Source organism: Spermophilus citellus (genome assembly GCF_964194105.1).
Source record: "Spermophilus citellus genome assembly, chromosome: 4".
Classification (NCBI taxonomy): Eukaryota; Metazoa; Chordata; class Mammalia; order Rodentia; family Sciuridae; genus Spermophilus; species Spermophilus citellus.
Genome location: NC_138185.1, coordinates 940,354 through 960,272, shown reverse-complemented (window position 1 = coordinate 960,272; position 19,919 = coordinate 940,354). Strand labels below are relative to the sequence as shown.

The following is a 19,919-nucleotide window of genomic DNA, read 5'->3' as shown; positions in this document are numbered from 1 at the left end:
CAAGGCCTTCAACCTGGAATCAAGGGAGAAGTGGGAAACTGCAGATGATGGGAATGAGCACCTGACACCCTCACGGGAGATGCCCGACCTCATGAGCAGCTGGAGAAGTGTGGTCTGGGCCACAGAGAGGAGAGCAGCATCTAACACACCGGCCAAGTCAAGATGCCTTGGTGTAGACGGGACCCCTGGCATCCTGGTCAAAGGAGGCTCTTGCACAAACCCTGGAAGTGGGTAGCCACTGCTGCCCTGGCCACATGCACCCCTACAGCTGAGCCATCTGCCCTGTGCACACCCCAACCTGTTCACAGTCGCACTGTGCAGGTGCCCAAAGGAACCACCTCCATGTGTGTTGGCAGAGTGGGCAGATAACACGGAGCCGCCCACTGGAGCCCCCGCAGACCACAGAAGCCCAGGAGGTCGAGGAAGGGAGGCCGGGTTCAAGAGCACACTGCGCGGGACCCCAGGTAAGCTGGCCGAGGCAGGCTGGCCTGGGGAGGGCTGGTGGGCGGGATCCCGGGTGCTGTCTGTCACGCATGCAGGTCCTTCAGCCGTGCAACCACGGGCCACGCTCTGTCTGAATGGCAGGCAAATGCCAAGAAATGCCAGCCAGGATTAGGGTCTGAAGCTTCCACCTGGGGACGGTGGAGTGTAAATGGCACGTCTGTGGAGAGCGCTCTGCATATCTCCAAAACAAGCACAGACCCAGGTCAAACCGCAGCTGCCAGGCGCACGCCATGGCAGTGTGTGTCCCACTGTGGGTCGAGATGTCGCCACGGTGATGTCACTGGTTGCAACCAGCCGTTCTCTACAGATTAAAACAGAGGTGGCACCAAAGCCAGGCAGTGTCCTCAGTCGCTGTGTGTCTCCATGCTAATGACACACTCTGGCCAGACCCAGGAGCTGTGGCTGGGTGGGCCACTGCTCTGCCCAGCGTGGAGGCCAGCGTCACTCAAGGACATCAGCTGCTGCTTTCCCTGAGAGGAGGGGTCCCCGTGTCTGGCAGGGACACGGGGAGCACCAGGCCTGTTAGGAGGCTGGAAAGCCGAGGGAAGGCCGAGGGAAGGCTGAGGCTGCTCTGGGGTCTCCGAAGAAGACCAGGCTGGGCAGACGAACAGTGGGTGGTGGACCAGTCCGACTGCTTCGGGCAGGACTTGGGCTCTGAGCAACGCAGGGCAGGGAGCCTGGGCCTGGTGTGGAATCTGATGAGGAGGCAGGGCAGGCTCCACAGCGCCGTCTGCGGACCCTGGAGTCAGCCGGCCCCAGGGGGCAGCCTGGGTGTGGAAGGCCCCCAGGATGCAAGGGCACCAGAGGGTAAGAGGATGGACACAGAGACATGTGAATACACCACCTGGACAAGCTCACACTCACAGCAGCCGCAGCTGAAGACAAAGGCCAGAAAAGGCTCCGTTTATTCAGACAGAAGAGGCTCCGCAACTAAGAACCCACACACACCACAGCAGTGGGCAAGGACACCCCACGACCCCCTCATCCCATGCCCCACAGAGAAGCCAGTCAGGGCGTGACCTCCGCCACAGCATCTGGGAGCACAGACTCTGGCAGGCAGCAGGAGCCCGCTGCCCAGGGAGGGCAGGACCTGGTGGTGGTGCCCATCGAGGGTCTGGGGTGGCGCTGTCCTGTTCCTTAAAGCTGAGTGACTCGAAGGCCTGGGACCATGCACTTGCCACGGGCAGACTTCACGTCAGTCACCAGTCAAATGCACGCACAGTGTCACGGTCGGCTCTGTGGGGACAGGACTGCTCTTTTCTCTCCCAGATTCCTTGGTGGCAGAAGGGTTGTCCTGGCAGGAGTGTCCCAGATGCTCCCCTCTCCTGTCCCAGAAAAGAGCATCCACAGCTGCCCTGCCCAGGAGCTCTGCAGCTGCCCTCACATCTGGCAGCTGGATCTGCTTATGTAACTATGTCCTGAGGCCCTGAGCTCTGCACCCGCCACCCTCCTCCAAGGCGGGGCCCCCAGTCCCTGTGCGAGCTCAGCGACCTGGGTCTCTCCCAACATCCGGGGGTTCCAGCTGAGGATGTGAAGGCATAAGAGAATAAGACAGCCCACGGAACCAGTGCAGACCCAGGTTGCCAGGTGGGGTCCTCATGCCTGGGACACTGGGTGGCCTGGGATGCTGAAGGTGGCACTCAGGCCTCTGCATCCACTCCTGGGCCCACAACCTTGGATCTTCCTCTGAGGTCCCCTCCACAGGCACTGGCAGGGGTGACTGGCAGCCCTGTGCTCAGCCCTGCAGGTTTGCCTGTGGGTGGGGGTGGGTGATGCCACGTCCCTCATCCTGATGTCACTCTCCCAGCTTTCAGCTACGACCAGAAAACGCCATGTGGCAGCAGCTGTGTCTGCTAGGCCTGCTGTGTGGCTCTAGGGGCCCCCAGTTGCTCCCTCAGTCCTCAGGCACCTTCCCCAGGACACTCCAGGGACACAGCTCTGAGACCCAGAGACAAGATGGCTGAGGGCACTAGTGGGCACAGGGCTGCCCACTGGCAAGGCCATGCCTTGGAGTGGGGACCAGGATGGCTCAGCTGTAGGGGATACATGTGGTCGCCATGAGTGCCTCTTCCTCTCACCAAGAGGTGAACCCCGGGCCACCTGGTGCTATCTGAGGGGAGCAAGCCTCAGCTCCCCCACCACCTCTGGGGCAAGGTGGACAGCTGGTTAGGTCCTACTTGGCCTATGACCTCAGAGGACCAGCTAGAAGGCCCCAGCCTGTCAGGGAGCCCAGAGAGGCCATCCCCACTGCATGGCTCAGGGCCTTTCTCCTGGACCCACCAGCCAAGGGTCCAGTTTCAGGGTGAGCTGTGCTTGGTGTAGCCTTGCCACAGCAACTATGACAGGAAGCCCCTCCTGGAGTCTGTAGGTCTCAGAGGGCCTCCTGGGCTGTGCAGAGGCAGAAACCTCAGGGTGCTGGGGAAGAACCCTGGGCCGGGACCAGGGGCCTGGACGCTGTGAGGTCTCCTCATGGTTCTGGAAAATCCCCCGACACAAGTGCCCTCTAGAGTTGGGGCTTGCTGGGTCCTTGGCACACTCACTAGACCCTATGACCTGGCAGGGGGATGGCTGGATTCCTGGCCAGGGGCCTCACTGTGGGGGACGCACCTGATACCCCTCCAGTGGAACTGTGCACACGGTGCCTCTGCGAGGCCTCTCAGCAGGGTGCTGGGTTCTCCCTAACTCACAGACCAGCACAGTGCAGCCAGCTGGGGCCTCTGTGGGCACGAGACCAGAGCATCTGCTCTGCCTGGACTGGCAGGTGAGCAGGCCTGGGTCCTGGGGGACAGGGAGTGGCCAGGGAAGGTGCAGGGGGGAGATGCCTGAATGCCAGGCCTCACAGGCCTGGGGCCACTTGGGGCTGAAAGGGGACAAAGCCTCATGGCCCTGTGGGACAGGTGGGATGGCTGCCACTGCTGAGACACAGACACACCTGGCCATCTGCAGAGCAGGAGGCTTCCAGGTCACCTGTGCTGGGGATGCATTCATAGGGCTCTGCCCGTGACACCACTCTGTGGACGGAACAACCACTTTCCAGCCCCTGCCCCAGGACCAGCTGACCAAAACCAGCACCCAGGCTTCTGACTCCCCAGGGGCCATGTCTCCAAGCCATCTGACAGAAGGGACAGGAGATGGGGGACAAGTGACCATCAGCATAGCCCCATAGAGTGGAAGGACCAAGGAGGAGCAGGCCCAGCCCTACACGTCCTGCAGGAGCCCGGGTCTTGCTGGCTCTGTCCCTAGATCATGCCAGCCAGCCAGGGTGGCAGGAAGAGGCCCACGGTGCCCAGCAGACAGACGATGATGAACATCCAAAGGAAGATGCGATCGATGACCATGGCCACGTACTTCCAGTCCTCCCTCACCTGCAAACACAGACACAGGGTCACTCTAGCCCCTGCCCTCGGCCTCACAGGCAACAAGAGAAGCTGCAGAACCATGTGCCCCAAGTGGCAATCCTGTCTCCCCTCAGGTGCACACGCGCACTGAGGTGACACGGGGAAGGAGCACACCTTAGCCACGCCCCTGATAGCCAGGGAACTCCAGGACTCCATTCCACCCACAGTGGCTGCTGCAGGGGTCAGGCGGGGAGAGGCCCCGAGGGCAGGCTGGATATCTGCAGAGTGCATCACAGGCGCTCATGTGGAAGCAGAGGGTGTCCTGTGCTGCACAGGAGGCAGGTCCACCTGAAGTCCCCGGCTGACCTGACCTGATCCCAGGAGACCAAGTGGAGAGCACTGTGGAGGAAAGCAGGGTCCAGCTTCCTGAGGGACTCTGTCCTACATCCGGGGGAGCCATGGAGGCTTAGTCTATCCCCATGTGCAGACGGTGAAAGCAGGGCCCGAGAGGGGCCACCCACAAGGCCGGCTGCGCAGGGCAAGGGCCAGGAGCAGGCTGGGCAATAGGTCTGATCACTAAGAACCCCCACACTGAGCCGCACGGTGGAGGAGGGCCTAAAAACAAGGACCGAAGCCTGACCATCCACACCTGCCCTCCTACTCTAGGCCAGTGCTCACATCCTGGCACAACTGGGCTGGGCAGTGTTGCTGGGCGACAGTTCATGGAGGTGGTGGAAGGGATCTGAAGCAAGGTGGCTGAAAACAGCAAGCATCATAAACCATACCAGGTATGTCCACCTGCAGCTACTCGGCCTCACCCAGACTGCCCCATAACAAGGACACTAAGATGTGAGCAACCAAGGGAGAGCCACGTTAACACCTTTGTGAGAGTGGACCCCAGGCCCTGCCTCTGCCAGGACTGATGCAGCACACCCCCCACACACACACCAGCAGGCCACTGGGACCGAAAGCTCAGGGGAGAGTGCTGCACTGGCCTGGCCAGATCTGGAGTTAAGTGGTCACTCTTGAGACAGCCTCAAGCAGCCCTGAGGCACCCAGGCAGCTGCTGCCCATGCTGCTGCCCTGTCCCTGGCTTCACTGTCTCCCTGTGTGGACAGTCAGGTACCTGGGAGTTCCTGGTAGCCCCAGGCTTGATAGGAGCTGCCTTTGGGCCATGAGTAGGTGACCTGGGCCAGCAGGCCTGTCTGTGCCTGAGTGGCCAGAAGAGGACCTGGTCCAGGCTCAGCCAGCTGAGGGATGAGTGGGCCTGGGTGGAGTTTCGTTTCCTCATTTTGGGGCATCTGTCCTGATTTATCAAAGCAATTACAGGTATCCTCATGGTTCAAAGGCCCGATAGCCATGTTCGCTTGTGGAAAACCTCAGAAGGAGCAGAGTCACTGTTAAATAAGCCCCACAGGACGCCTGTTCCAGGAAGCTGGGCCGCAGCCCCGCAGCGCTGCCTTCCCAACAGGCCTGAACTGCCCCTCTCTGTGCCTGTGCCCAGCCAGCCTGAGGACGAAGCAGACCACAGCTCCCCTGCTGGCCAGGCCATCCTGTGAGGTCAGCTGTGCTCTCCCAGACCCAGAACCAGGTCAGGCAGCCAGAACAGCCGGTACCTGGGCAGTGGCGGAGGGGAGGCCTGGCGCTCCAGTCCTGGGACTGTGGAAAGCGCTCCTCTGAAGTTCTGCTGGCATTAGCCACTCCTCAGAACCGACCCCCCATTAGCCACTCCTCAGAACCCACCCCCATTAGCCACTCCTCAGAACCGACCCCCCATTAGCCACTCCTCAGAACCCACCCCCATTAGCCACTCCTCAGAACCCACCCCCATTAGCCACTCCTCAGAACCCACCCCCATTAGCCACTCCTCAGAACCCACCCCCATTAGCCACTCCTCAGAACCCACCCCCATTAGCCACTCCTCAGAACCCACCCCCATTAGCCACTCCTCAGAACCCACCCCCATTAGCCACTCCTCAGAACCCACCCCCATTAGCCACTCCTCAGAACCCACCCCCCATTAGCCACTCCTCAGAACCCACCCCCATTAGCCACTCCTCAGAACCGACCCCCATTAGCCACTCCTCAGAACCCACCCCCATTAGCCACTCCTCAGAACCCACCCCCATTAGCCACTCCTCAGAACCCACCCCCATTAGCCACTCCTCAGAACCGACCCCCCATTAGCCACTCCTCAGAACCGACCCCCATTAGCCACTCCTCAGAACCCACCCCCATTAGCCACTCCTCAGAACCGACCCCCCATTAGCCACTCCTCAGAACCCACCCCCATTAGCCACTCCTCAGAACCCACCCCCATTAGCCACGCCTCAGAACCCACCCCCCATTAGCCACTCCTCAGAACCCACCCCCATTAGCCACTCCTCAGAACCCACCCCCATTAGCCACTCCTCAGAACCCACCCCCATTAGCCACTCCTCAGAACCCACCCCCATTAGCCACTCCTCAGAACCCACCCCCATTAGCCACTCCTCAGTAGCCCACCCCCCATTAGCCACTCCTCAGAACCCACCCCCATTAGCCACTCCTCAGAACCCACCCCCATTAGCCACTCCTCAGAACCCACCCCCATTAGCCACTCCTCAGAACCGACCCAATTAGCCACTCCTCAGAACCCACCCCCATTAGCCACTCCTCAGAACCCACCCCCATTAGCCACTCCTCAGAACCCACCCCCATTAGCCACTCCTCAGAACCCACCCCCATTAGCCACTCCTCAGAACCCACCCCCATTAGCCACTCCTCAGAACCCACCCCCATTAGCCACTCCTCAGAACCCACCCCCATTAGCCACTCCTCAGAACCCACCCCCATTAGCCACTCCTCAGAACCCACCCCCATTAGCCACTCCTCAGAACCCACCCCCATTAGCCACTCCTCAGAACCCACCCCCATTAGCCACTCCTCAGAACCCACCCCCCATTAGCCACTCCTCAGAGCCCACCCCCCATTAGCCACTCCTCAGAACTCACCCCCATTAGCCACTCCTCAGAACCCACCCCCATTAGCCACTCCTCAGAACCGACCCCCCATTAGCCACTCCTCAGAACCCACCCCCATTAGCCACTCCTCAGAACCCACCCCCATTAGCCACTCCTCAGAACCCACCCCCATTAGCCACTCCTCAGAACCCACCCCCATTAGCCACTCCTCAGAACCCACCCCCATTAGCCACTCCTCAGAACCCACCCCCATTAGCCACTCCTCAGAACCCACCCCCATTAGCCACTCCTCAGAACCGACCCCCCATTAGCCACTCCTCAGAACCCACCCCCATTAGCCACGCCTCAGAACCCACCCCCCATTAGCCACTCCTCAGAACCCACCCCCATTAGCCACTCCTCAGAACCCACCCCCATTAGCCACTCCTCAGAGCCCACCCCCCATTAGCCACTCCTCAGAACCCACCCCCATTAGCCACTCCTCAGAACCCACCCCCATTAGCCACTCCTCAGAACCCACCCCCATTAGCCACTCCTCAGAACCCACCCCCATTAGCCACTCCTCAGAGCCCACCCCCATTAGCCACTCCTCAGAACCCACCCCCATTAGCCACTCCTCAGAACCCACCCCCATTAGCCACTCCTCAGAACCCACCCCCATTAGCCACGCCTCAGAACCCACCCCCCATTAGCCACTCCTCAGAACCCACCCCCATTAGCCACTCCTCAGAACCCACCCCCATTAGCCACTCCTCAGAACCCACCCCCATTAGCCACTCCTCAGAACCCACCCCCATTAGCCACTCCTCAGAACCCACCCCCATTAGCCACTCCTCAGAGCCCACCCCCCATTAGCCACTCCTCAGAACCCACCCCCATTAGCCACTCCTCAGAACCCACCCCCATTAGCCACTCCTCAGAACCCACCCCCATTAGCCACTCCTCAGAACCCACCCCCATTAGCCACGCCTCAGAACCCACCCCCCATTAGCCACTCCTCAGAACCCACCCCCATTAGCCACTCCTCAGAACCCACCCCCCATTAGCCACTCCTCAGAACCCACCCCCATTAGCCACTCCTCAGAACCCACCCCCATTAGCCACTCCTCAGAACCCACCCCCATTAGCCACTCCTCAGTAGCCCACCCCCATTAGCCACTCCTCAGTAGCCCACCCCCCATTAGCCACTCCTCAGAACCCACCCCCATTAGCCACTCCTCAGAACCCACCCCCATTAGCCACTCCTCAGAACCGACCCCCCATTAGCCACTCCTCAGAACCCACCCCCATTAGCCACTCCTCAGAACCCACCCCCATTAGCCACTCCTCAGAACCCACCCCCATTAGCCACTCCTCAGAACCCACCCCCATTAGCCACTCCTCAGAACCCACCCCCATTAGCCACTCCTCAGAACCGACCCCCCATTAGCCACTCCTCAGAACCGACCCCCCATTAGCCACTCCTCAGAACCCACCCCCATTAGCCACTCCTCAGAACCCACCCCCATTAGCCACTCCTCAGAACCCACCCCCATTAGCCACTCCTCAGAACCCACCCCCATTAGCCACTCCTCAGAACCCACCCCCATTAGCCACTCCTCAGAACCCACCCCCATTAGCCACTCCTCAGAACCCACCCCCATTAGCCACTCCTCAGAACCCACCCCCATTAGCCACTCCTCAGAACCCACCCCCCATTAGCCACTCCTCAGAACCCACCCCCCATTAGCCACTCCTCAGAACCCACCCCCATTAGCCACGCCTCAGAACCCACCCCCCATTAGCCACTCCTCAGAACCCACCCCCCATTAGCCACTCCTCAGAACCCACCCCCATTAGCCACGCCTCAGAACCCACCCCCATTAGCCACTCCTCAGAGCCCACCCCCATTAGCCACTCCTCAGAACCCACCCCCCATTAGCCACTCCTCAGAACCCACCCCCATTAGCCACGCCTCAGAACCCACCCCCCATTAGCCACTCCTCAGAACCCACCCCCCATTAGCCACTCCTCAGAACCCACCCCCATTAGCCACTCCTCAGAACCCACCCCCATTAGCCACTCCTCAGTAGCCCACCCCCATTAGCCACTCCTCAGAACCCACCCCCATTAGCCACTCCTCAGAACCCACCCCCATTAGCCACTCCTCAGAACCCACCCCCATTAGCCACGCCTCAGAACCCACCCCCCATTAGCCACTCCTCAGAACCCACCCCCATTAGCCACTCCTCAGAACCCACCCCCCATTAGCCACTCCTCAGAACCCACCCCCATTAGCCACTCCTCAGAACCGACCCAATTAGCCACTCCTCAGAACCCACCCCCATTAGCCACTCCTCAGAACCCACCCCCATTAGCCACTCCTCAGAACCCACCCCCATTAGCCACTCCTCAGAACTCACCCCCATTAGCCACTCCTCAGAACCGACCCCCCATTAGCCACTCCTCAGAACCCACCCCCATTAGCCACGCCTCAGAACCCACCCCCCATTAGCCACTCCTCAGAACCCACCCCCATTAGCCACTCCTCAGAACCCACCCCCATTAGCCACTCCTCAGAACCCACCCCCATTAGCCACTCCTCAGAACCGACCCCCCATTAGCCACTCCTCAGAACCCACCCCCATTAGCCACTCCTCAGAACCCACCCCCATTAGCCACTCCTCAGAACCGACCCCCCATTAGCCACTCCTCAGAACCCACCCCCATTAGCCACTCCTCAGAACCCACACCCATTAGCCACTCCTCAGAACCGACCCCCCATTAGCCACTCCTCAGAACCGACCCCCCATTAGCCACTCCTCAGAACCCACCCCCATTAGCCACTCCTCAGAACCGACCCCCCATTAGCCACTCCTCAGAACCCACCCCCATTAGCCACTCCTCAGAACCCACACCCATTAGCCACTCCTCAGAACCGACCCCCCATTAGCCACTCCTCAGAACCGACCCCCCATTAGCCACTCCTCAGAACCCACCCCCATTAGCCACTCCTCAGAACCGACCCCCCATTAGCCACTCCTCAGAACCCACCCCCATTAGCCACTCCTCAGAACCCACCCCCATTAGCCACTCCTCAGAACCGACCCAATTAGCCACTCCTCAGAACCCACCCCCATTAGCCACTCCTCAGAACCCACCCCCATTAGCCACTCCTCAGAACCCACCCCCATTAGCCACTCCTCAGAACCCACCCCCATTAGCCACTCCTCAGAACCCACCCCCCAATCTCTTGTTTCCATAGCTTCAGCCAAATATGGCCCCAGTCCCGGCCTCTGCCCAGGCAAGTCTTTGCGACCTGGAACTCGTCAGAGACCCTGGAAGGATGTCACGGCTCCTTAGGGCCAGGAGGTGGCTCTGAGGGCAGCAGGACATGTGTCCTTCCAGGCCACTCGGCTCCAGGGAGACAGTTCAGATGACGCCTGGCCAGGCAGGCCCTCCACTGAGGAAGGAGGATGAGCGGCCGACAAGATCAGAGTCCCCAGGAGGGACAGCAGTGGCAGGGACAGTGGCAGGTGCCTGTCCGGGTGCAGGTCAATGCAAAGGACAGGTGCTGACAGTGGAGGCCCCAGAATTCCCTGTGGCCTGCCCCTGACCTGGGCTCTGCCTGCACCACTGCCTGAGCCCCGCTGGCAGGCAGTTTGAGATGCAGGAGCAGTCCGCTGGGTCCCACACGACCCCGTCTCTGACTTGACCCAGGCCCTGGAGACCCTCCTGGGTGGCAGGCAGGCCATGCCATGGGGAAAGAGAGGATGCCCTGGAGGCCCTCAGACATCCCAACGTGCGTGTGCTGGAGCGGCCTGCTGGTGGCTGCCCTCATCCACCCGCCAGGCTCATGAGTCCCAGCACCCAAGTGCAGCCTGGGCCACTGTGCACCAGCTGCTTTGGGCCACCTGCCCTGGTGGGCCCTGGCTCATCTCAGGGTCCTCCAGGACTCTGGACAAAATCCATGCTGTGTGCCCCAAACAGAGCAGCCACAATCTGCACCATCTGCCAGAAACAGAGGGAGACTACCCATCCCACATGGGCCAGGGGACCTCAGACACCCTCACACACATGGGTCAGGGGACCTCACACACAAGGGCCAGGGGACCTCACAACAGCCAGGTTGGGGCAAAGGCTTACCGAGAAATCTGTGTCTTCTGCCTTCAGGTGGTCAGCAATGTACTGGACGCCCTCCACTGCCCGAGTCAGGGCTGGTGACAGAGGCAGGTGCCGGGGTGGCACTGCAGTGCTGCGGGCCTTGAGCACAGTGACTGGGGACACCACGGAGGGATCCTTCTTGCATGTGCATTTGCATGGAGAGAGCTGGTCTGGAGGTGGGAGCTCGGCTGAGTGGGCCTTCAAGGAGGACAGGGAGCCAGCCATCTGGCCATCAGCCTGGGAGGCCACACCATCTCGGGGAACACAGTATTGGATGCTCCGAGACCGGCACCGGATGCCACCCTCTTCTGCTTCGTGGGGGCTGGACATGTGCTGGACACTCAAGGACCTGGCTTTGGTGAGCCTTGGGGCTCCAGGGCTGTTGAGTGGGCGACAGGGACCTGGCGAGGGGCGTGGGCTGGCCTTCTCGGTCTCCAAGGGCTGTGGAGCAGGAACCTGGCTGGAGGGTGCCTTGCAGGCAGGCTGGGGTTCAGGTGTGTCCAGGGGGACACAGAAGGACAGGGCAGGTGACGGTCCCTGGCTATGCACACCACTTAGGATGCTGGGCTCCCCTTCGGGCTCCGGCCAGAATTGTGGGGCATTGGCTATCTTGTGCATGGACTCAATGAGCCGCCGGCAGTTATCCTTGACCACAGATGGCCGCTTCATGAAGAGAAGGCGGGGCACCATGTCCAGGAAGACCCTGCGCACCCAGGCGGGCATGCTGTGTGTGCGTGGTGAGCGGTGGTGCACGTTGAGCACGAAGACGGTGATGACGATGGACAGTGTGACGAAGATCATGGTGAAGAGCAGGTACTCGCCGATGAGCGGGATGACCAGCGAGGTGGACGGGATGATCTCGGTGATGAGCAGCAGGAAGACGGTCAGCGAGAGCAGCACGGAGATGCACAGCGTGACCTTCTCGCCGCAGTCGGAGGGCAGGTAGAAGACCAGCACGGTCAGGCAGGAGATGAGCAGGCAGGGGATGATGAGGTTGATGGTGTAGAAGAGCGGCAGCCGGCGGATGACGAAGGCGTAGGTGATGTCGGGGTACACCTCGGCGCAGCACTCGTACTTCCTGGTGTTGTAGGTGCCCACGGCGTCCACGATGACCCACTCCCCGCTCTCCCAGAAGTCCAGCTGGTCCACGCGGCTGTGCATGCTCACCAGGTCGATCTTGGCCTTGTCGTACGTCCAGGACCCGAACTTCATGGTGCAGTTCTGCTGGTCGAAGGGGAAGAAGGTGACGTCGATGCTGCAGGAGCTCTTGTAGATGGCGGGGGGTGTCCACTGCACCCGTCCGTCGTGAAACAGGTGGGCCTTGGTAAGGTGGGTGACCGCAAAGTCCCCATCCGCACTGGGCAGGAAGAGAGAAGAATGAGGCCTGTACACACCCACCGTCACACCTGCTGCACTCAGGGGCACTCCTGCAGAGCCAGCCAGCCGAGCACATGGCCCTGGGCCCTCACCCACCTGTGTGCCTCAGCTGACCACCTGAGCAGAGATAGCACAGGGTTCTGAGAACTCAGAGGGATGAACTGGGCCTGGCCCAGGGGCAGAGCATTGCTGCTGCTGGTGATCACTACAGTCCCGGGGGCTGGGGCCCATCCCTCAGCTTCCTCTCTGGGGGCTCCTGAACCTCTGAGGGGGCCAGGATGCCCCAGGGCCTCACTGTTCAAAGCATGGGGGGAGTTTCTTGCCCTGCCTTCCCCTCCCCTCCCCTAGGCCTCGTGAGCACCAAGAGGAGGAGCAGACTCCTAACCTCCTGGGTCCTGGAGCAGGCACAGTCCTGCAGTGCACTAGCAGGTAGCCTGAAGGCCCCGCAGGACCCGGCTGTCCACTATGCATGGGAGCTTGCGTGTCTCCAGGAAAGAGCGAGCGGTCCCCTGGGCCTGTCCCAGGAGGACAGGCAGCCACTGGACTGAAGGCTGGTCCCACCCAGTGCACACTGGCTGCCTGGCTGAAGAGCCTGTGAGGACGTGTGGCCGCGCAGCTGCTCAACAGGGCCCTCTGGGGATGGACAGTTTTGCCTCTGCCCACTGTGTCTGTGCTGAGGACCATGGACACGGGAACAGCTTCTGAAGCACCCTTGGGAGAGTGTATAAGCACCTCCTGGGGCCAAGGCCTTGTCCCCCTGCTGGCCCCTGCTCTGGGCTGGCACCACGCTCAGGGTGGTGCCTGGTTTCACCTCTGCCACAGATGGCCAAGCAGGGCTGCTCTTTCTCCTGTCAGCCGAGGGACTTAGCTGCCACCTCCCTGAAGGTGAGGATGACACTGTGGCCCCAGAGGCAAGGATGGTGCCTCAAACTGCGGGGGACAACACAGGAGCTGAACACAAACTCAAGCTGCTGACTTGGGGGTCAGTGTCTGATAGCCAGCCTCTGCCTCTGATGCTTCGGGGGACATTGGTGTCTTGTCCATAGGCCGGGGTTGGTGGAGGAGGAAGGGGATGCTGTCCTCCCCTCCAGCCCCTTTCTGTGGCTGGCAGAGCTCCCAGTCCTGGCCCCTGGCTTCAGGGGCAGTGATGCCTGTTTGGGCAACCAGGGCACCCAGGCAAGCAGCCCCCACAAAGCCCCTCCCTGCTCCTGGGGTGGCCCCACTTGACTCCAAGTTTCTCCCTGAAGCCAGATGTGGTCCTGGAGCAAAGGCCCCAGCCCACATGTCTCTTGTCTTGGGTAACCTGTCTGCCAGACCTCTATTTCCCCCAGGGCCCAGTCTCCTGCAGAGGGAAAGCAATGCCTGAGCCCCTCTGGGCAGTCCCTGCCAGCCTTGGCTCAGAAATGCTAATGGAGACCTCCTTCTACTCTTGGCGAGCCCTCTGGCCCTGAGTAACCCCCACTGAGGGCACCTAAGGAGGCGAAAGGAGGCACAGCCCTGAGCCTCAGGCCCTGTGTGGTTCTTTCACCTGCTTTGTCCCCAGGGCCCAGCTTGAAGGACAGGGCTCCCCAAGGTCCACGGGCAGCAAGGGCTCTGCTTCTCTGAGCCTCATCTGGCAGCTGGCCCTGCACCCCTAGCTAGCACCATCAGGTTCTGACCAGTTTGAGGCTCTGGAAGCCACCTGGGACCCGTAGGCCCCTTCCCTTCGTGTGCCACCCTTGCTGGTGCAAGGTCCTCAAAGTGGCATGACTAGAGCCCACCTCTGAACCCGCAGACTCACCTGGGCTCCTCTCACCACGTTCCTGTGCTGCAGGAGGAGACACCACAGCAGCTCCACTCGCATCCCAATGAGGCCTCCCAGCCAGGAATGGCCTGGCGTCTGCGTGAACACCCCCACACCCCCGGCGGCACAGGGTGGATCTTGCTGCACATCCCAGCCCATGTGGAATCAGGCTTGGGTCTGCTTCCTTCTGTCCCCATCTCACCCCAAATCAGAGCCTCACCCTTTTGAGGCACAAATTAGAATATTCTCCCACCATGATCCTTTTCAGCAGACGTTCTGCAGGAGGGTGTGAGTAGAAGGCTGCGGCGCCAGCTCTGGGCTTTCCCACACTCGGGGACGGCAGCTGCCCTTGGCCTTGCAGCAGGACAGGACTGGCAGCCACAGCCTGGCTCATTCGCCCCCAGCTGCACCCCGCTGCTCTGCCCACCCTGCCCAGCCCAGCTCACACGGGGGAGCTTGTGAGGAGAAACAGCCTGCTGTGGCCACCCTGGCCTTGCTATCGCGATGGCATCCGCAGGCCTTTACTGCGTGGCTCCCTGAGGAAGGAGAGGGTGTGCAGGGGCGCAGGGGCGCCCGTCTCCTCCAGTCCTGGCTCTGGGACACAACCCCCCTGAAGCCCTCAGCTGAGGGTGAGCTGCTTCCTTCCAGCCACAAGTGCAGAGCACTGGCCACAGAGGCCGAGGGCAGACCCCCTCAGGAGCAGAGGCCAGCTGTGGGCAGGACAGAGCAGGCTCTCAGAGTAAGCTGTCAGCACCCTCAGAGGCCTTGCCTAGGTCAGCTGTGCACCCTGCAGGTCCCAGGCCCACACCCCACCCGGCACCTCAGATGTCCCAGGAAGCCTGAGGGGTACCGGTATTTGGGCTGGACCATCCAACCATGGCCTGTTCTGGACTTGCCACAGGCCAGAGGCCGGAGAAGGGGGTCCTGGGTCAGCTCCAGGGGTAGCGGCCATGCCTTGAGACTGCACTTGAGAGGCCAAGCAAGACCCTCTGCCTTTCTGCCCAGTACCACATCAGGACCCTTCTTAAGGAAGCCCCAAGTAGACAAGGACACCAATTGAGGCTGGATGTGGCCCCCAGAAAGGCCCAGTGACGGGGGTGACTTCCAGGCCCGAAGTTCAAACTGGGCAATGCTAAGGACAGAGAGTCCATCCCGAGGGAAGAGTAATGACCACCACCCTCCCCTCACTGCCTCCCATGATGCATCTGGAAGACCACCCGGAGCCCCTTCACACACCAACACTGCAGCCATTACTGGACTCCATTAGCAGGAAGAGGAGCCCAATCATTCTTAATCAAATAGGAACGTTTGTAGGTCAGACAGACACCCTGGGGCCTGGATGGGGCTGTGGGCAGATGGTCGGGACCAGGGGGTGGAGGGGCTTCCATTGGCTTTATTTGTAAGTGTTGCAGGAACTGCCACCCTGCCTGGCCAGAGCCCCAGGCTGGGGAACCATCCCCGGGTGGATTCAGATCAAATTGATCAAACACAGCAGGGTTGCCCCAGTTCAGGGACCGGGGTCCCCAGAGAGGCCCACAGAAGTGCTCTGGAGGCCACTCCCTGCCACGACCGTCCCTGGAAAGCCACCCTGGCTTCCAAGCACAGCAAACTGTCCACGTGAGACTTTGGCTCAGCTTCCCTGGGCCTGAGCACAGGCTAGGGGCTGGGGGTGGGGAAGGGTAGAGGCTGTGCTAGCCTCCCCACCCCTTCCGGAGCACCCTGCCGTCTCACCTTCCTCCAGAGGCAGAGTGCATGGGGGACGGGTGCAGGGCAGGGCCACAGCAGCCTGAAGCCGAGCACCCTGGAGTCTGGGGCCATCGCTGAGGCAGGGAGTCCAACCTCCCTGCCCTTGCGGGAGACACTGACTGGAAGCAGGAAGAGGCCACCAAATCCCAGGGCCGTGTGGGTGGACGGTGGCCCCGGTTCAGTCAGGCACACCCAGGCACTGCTGGCTCCCCTCACCGCCCCCAGGCCCCAGCCCTGACCCCTTGGCTCTAAGCTTCCCTGTGCTGCCAGCCCAACCTGACCTGCCAGGCCCTGGGCTCACTTGTTGTACAGGACAATGTCTGGCCTCCAGATGAGCTCGGAGGGGATGCGGATGGAGGTGACGTTCTCGTAGTCCCTGGGGTCCCAGCGCAGCTTGTAGTCATTCCACTCCTGCAAGGACAGAGGGAGCAGGGTGAGGGGGGCTCCGAGGACAGGGTGGGGTGGGCGGCCCTCCCCACTTACCTGCTTCACCCACACGTTCGTGGTCATCATCTGGTTCTTCTCATCCTAAGGCACAAGCAGGAAGGAGTTTGAGGCCCCTCAGGGACAGGACACCTTTCTCTAGTCCCAGCCACAGCACACACTGGCCAGGGCTAGACCTCAGGATGGTGGCCGGAGGGGACTTAGGATGGGGGACAGGCCCCTAAGCTTTTCTGAAGGAAACTGGGCACAAGCTTGTCTGACCTCATGGCCCCCCAGTGTTTTGATGGGCTCCAGGCTGCTCGTAGGTGAGCCCTGCCACCCATGTCACTCCCTGTCACTCACTGGACAGGTCACTCAGCTGCCCAAGCCAGTCCCTTCCCTGGCAGGACACTGAGGAGTGGGTGGGATGTGGAGCAGAGCGCATATCCCCAGGCCTGGCCTCAGTGCACCTGCCACCCTGCGTTGCCCGCCAACCTCATCCCACACATCCTGGCAGTGTCCCAGGAGCCTGGGAGTGGGCAGGCAGCTTGCCCCATGGCACTGGGTGCTCCTCCACAGTCCTGGGAAGAACTCCCCAGTGGCTGGGCAGGACCCTCCTGTCACACAGTGTCAGTCCCCAGGTTCCCCTGGGACCCAGAGATGTATCCCTGCACTCGCTGGCACATTTCACGAGAACTCAGCACAAACCTCTGGGGACTCTGCAGCCTACTCTGCACTGTGTCAGGCAAGCTCACACACAAGCCCACCCTACCCAGACTAAGACCCCAGACAAGACACCCCCAGCAATCATGCATGAAGGGACACAGGTGGGCTGGGGCCAGGTGGGGCACCATACCCCAGCACCTGGGGGGCATGCACAGCAGGCAGACACAGGCACCCCTCCACCCATGGAGGGCCGTGGCCTCAGCCAGTACCCTCGGGTCAGCACATGTGTGCGCAGTTCATGAGCATCTCAGCTCCAGGGCAGACAGCAGGGCTGGGCCATGTCCCCTGCTGGAGACTTGGCCTGGGTGGACTCTGGGCCTCAATGTCTCCTGGGCAAACTGGAGGTACTGGGCTGCAAGGGACAATGGCATGACCCCAACAAGCCTGGCAGGAGATAAGGCAGTGGTTATAGACCAGGAGTCTTGTGCATCCTGCCCCGGCCCTGGCTGAGCCCCAGCCAGGGACACTGCAGGAGCCATTTGAGGGCCAGTGCCAGGACACTTGAGGGTGGAGGTCTCAGTGCTGGCTCTGAACAGGGACAAGGGTCTCCAGGTACTGTGCATGTCCCATGCAGCCTGGGCTCCCTCACACGTCCAGACCCTGTCATGCTCCCCACTCGGCCTGGTATGCCACAGCTGCCCTCAGTGAGTCAGGACAGCACACCGGGGTGGCAGAAGACAGCCCCTCCCTCACCAGCAGACACAAGGCCGATCCTGGCAGGCTTGGACCAGGCTTGTGGGATGCTGCACCCCTGCCGCAGAGTCTCCCCCTCCCCAGATTCAGGCTCCATCCAGGCTGTTCAAAGCCACCAGGCCAGTTTGCCTCAAGATGGGTCCCACCCCAACTAGCTAGGCCTGGCTGGGAAATACTGGGCATGCAGCTGGGCACCTCTGCCTGGCAGAGGCCCTGGGCCTCCTGCTGCACACCTGTCTGGCTAGGACACTCTCTCCAACTGCTCCTCCCACACAGAGTCCTTGGGCTTTGGACCATGTGGAGCTGTTCCACCAGCCGTGGCCAGACACGGTCATCCATGTGTGATGGCCAGGCCCCCATACCTACCACATCAATGAGCTGGGCAATGGATAGGCCAAAGCGGACCAGGACCACATCTGAGATGTTGGCCACCGGGCGGGACCACTTGTTGTAGCCAGAGAAGAGTGCCTTCAGGAGCCGCTCCTCCGCATGGGCCCGGGTCTCTGCAGGCCTGCTGGCTGCAGGGAGAGGCAGGCGAGTGGCCGGGGGCAGGAGCAGGCGGCAGCCATCCAGGCTGTCCTCCATCCTCAGGCCAGCCCCTCCCCCCATGTCCTCTGCCTTCCATCCCTCACAGTCACCTCCCACCTCAGCACCCTTGCACATGCTGCCCTCTGGCCTGGGCTGCCCCTGCCCCTGGATGTAAATATTCCTTCCTCGAGGAAGCCTCTTCCAGGCCACTCAGTCTGGGTCAGGTCTTCCTGACCCTGCATCTCACTGATTTGGGTATTCTCCCTAGCTGACTGTGACTTCAGAGGGAAAGGCTGTATCTCCAGTGACCAGCAGAGACAAAGGGCAGGGGCAGAAAGCAGCATAGGAGATGGGGGCCAGAAGGGGCAGGGAGAGGCAGGAAGCAAGGCCAGGATCTGCGCCCCCCCACCCCCCAGAGCTTGCTTCCAAAGGCTGCAGGGAACACAGTTCTGGCTCAGAAGGAGCTGTGTTCTGAGGTCTGGGGGGGGTAGAGTCGGTGCCCACCCTGACAACGAGCCTGGCCCCTGGGGGCTGTAGGCAACCGGTGTTCTCGCACAGGGATGCCCTGGGTGAGTCCCAACTCTGCATCCTGGGGAGGGGTCCCTCATTCAGTCCTCCTTTCCCCTTCTCCTCTCCCCAGGTGGTCTGGGGGCCTCCCTGCCTCCCCTGGGTGGCTGCGTTTTGGAGGGGGTTGGGGAGAGGGAGGAGAGACCCTTGCTTCCAGTTGGATCTTGCTTACCTGAGACTCAGCAGCAGGTTCCTAGGAGGCTTAGATCCTAGGGATCTCCCACTTCTAGACCCCTTGGGACCCTTGCCTCTGGCTCAGAGCATCATTCCCTAATCTTGTTCTTCCTGGTCTCTTTGACCAGTAAAGTGCAGACCGCTTTTCACCAAGAGGCCAGGGGGTTAAATTCCCTATATTCCCTCCTGAATGGGGTGGGGTGCATGGCTGCCCAGAGGATGGTAAGGGAGAGAGGTGGAGAGAACCTGCAGGAGCAGAAAAGGTGGTGTGGGGGCCCCAAGTGCAGAGGCCACCGCTGACCCACTAAGCAAGAAGAAGACATGCGTGGGTGCGGGGTCTGCAGGGAATTTTGGCCGGATGGATGCACCCCTGCGCTCCGTCTCAGTCCAAGTTGGAGGTTCTAGGTCCAGCTCCGGAAATGCTGCGGGAACCCCCACATACCCACACCCCAAGCCCCTCTCGGCATTTGCGGGAGGTTGACTCCTTCCGCGCCAGGGCTCAGCCTGCGCCGCAGGACAGCCCATGCCTCTCCCTGGTAATGGGAGGGGGGGTCTCAGTGGCCTCGCCGTTGCGCTTGCCCGCGGCTTGGCACAGCACCCAGGAGCCTTCCCTCCTCTGGCTCCGGGGTCCCGGGCGCCGGACCGAGGCGAATGGGGCCAGTTCAGCGCCCCGAAACTTACCAGGCAGGAGGCCGGTCTCCAGCAGCAGGAGCAGCAGCAGCGACAGCGGCGCCCTGGGGCCCCGGAGCTCCATGGCGCACCGATCAGGCGCTAGACGCCGGCGGCTCCGGGTTCCGCCGCGCCCCGGCTCCAAGGCCCGCGCGCACCCAACTTCATGCCCCGCGCCGCGGGCGAGTGTCCCCCAGCCCGACTCGACTGCTCGTCCCGCGGGGCGCGGCGGCTGCGGGGCGGGTGCGCGAGGCTGTAAGATCCGCGGCGCAGCCCCGCCCGGAC

At 61.6% G+C, this 19,919-nt stretch overlaps 1 protein-coding gene across 3 annotated transcripts; it reads right to left on the bottom strand.

Moving 5' to 3' along the window:
* Positions 1 to 1,490: 1,490 nt before the first annotated feature.
* On the bottom strand, positions 1,491 to 19,821 carry CHRNA4 (cholinergic receptor nicotinic alpha 4 subunit). Of its 3 annotated transcripts, XM_081291411.1 has the most exons (6): positions 19,647 to 19,821; positions 18,063 to 18,214; positions 16,338 to 16,382; positions 16,156 to 16,265; positions 10,931 to 12,305; positions 1,491 to 3,869 (listed from the first exon to the last, which is right to left on the bottom strand). In XM_081291411.1, exons 1-6 carry the CDS (start codon positions 19,717 to 19,719, stop codon positions 3,744 to 3,746), a joined length of 1,881 nt encoding a protein of 626 aa, XP_081147537.1. In that variant the 5' UTR covers positions 19,720 to 19,821; the 3' UTR covers positions 1,491 to 3,743. The 3 variants fall into 3 exon arrangements, with proteins under 3 accessions (XP_081147537.1, XP_081147539.1, XP_081147538.1); XM_081291413.1 differs by lacking the exons at positions 16,338 to 16,382; positions 18,063 to 18,214; positions 19,647 to 19,821 and having other exon boundaries at positions 10,931 to 12,169; positions 16,156 to 16,261; XM_081291412.1 differs by lacking the exons at positions 16,156 to 16,265; positions 16,338 to 16,382; positions 18,063 to 18,214; positions 19,647 to 19,821 and adding an exon at positions 14,106 to 14,146.
* Between the last annotated feature and the right edge of the window lie 98 nt (positions 19,822 to 19,919).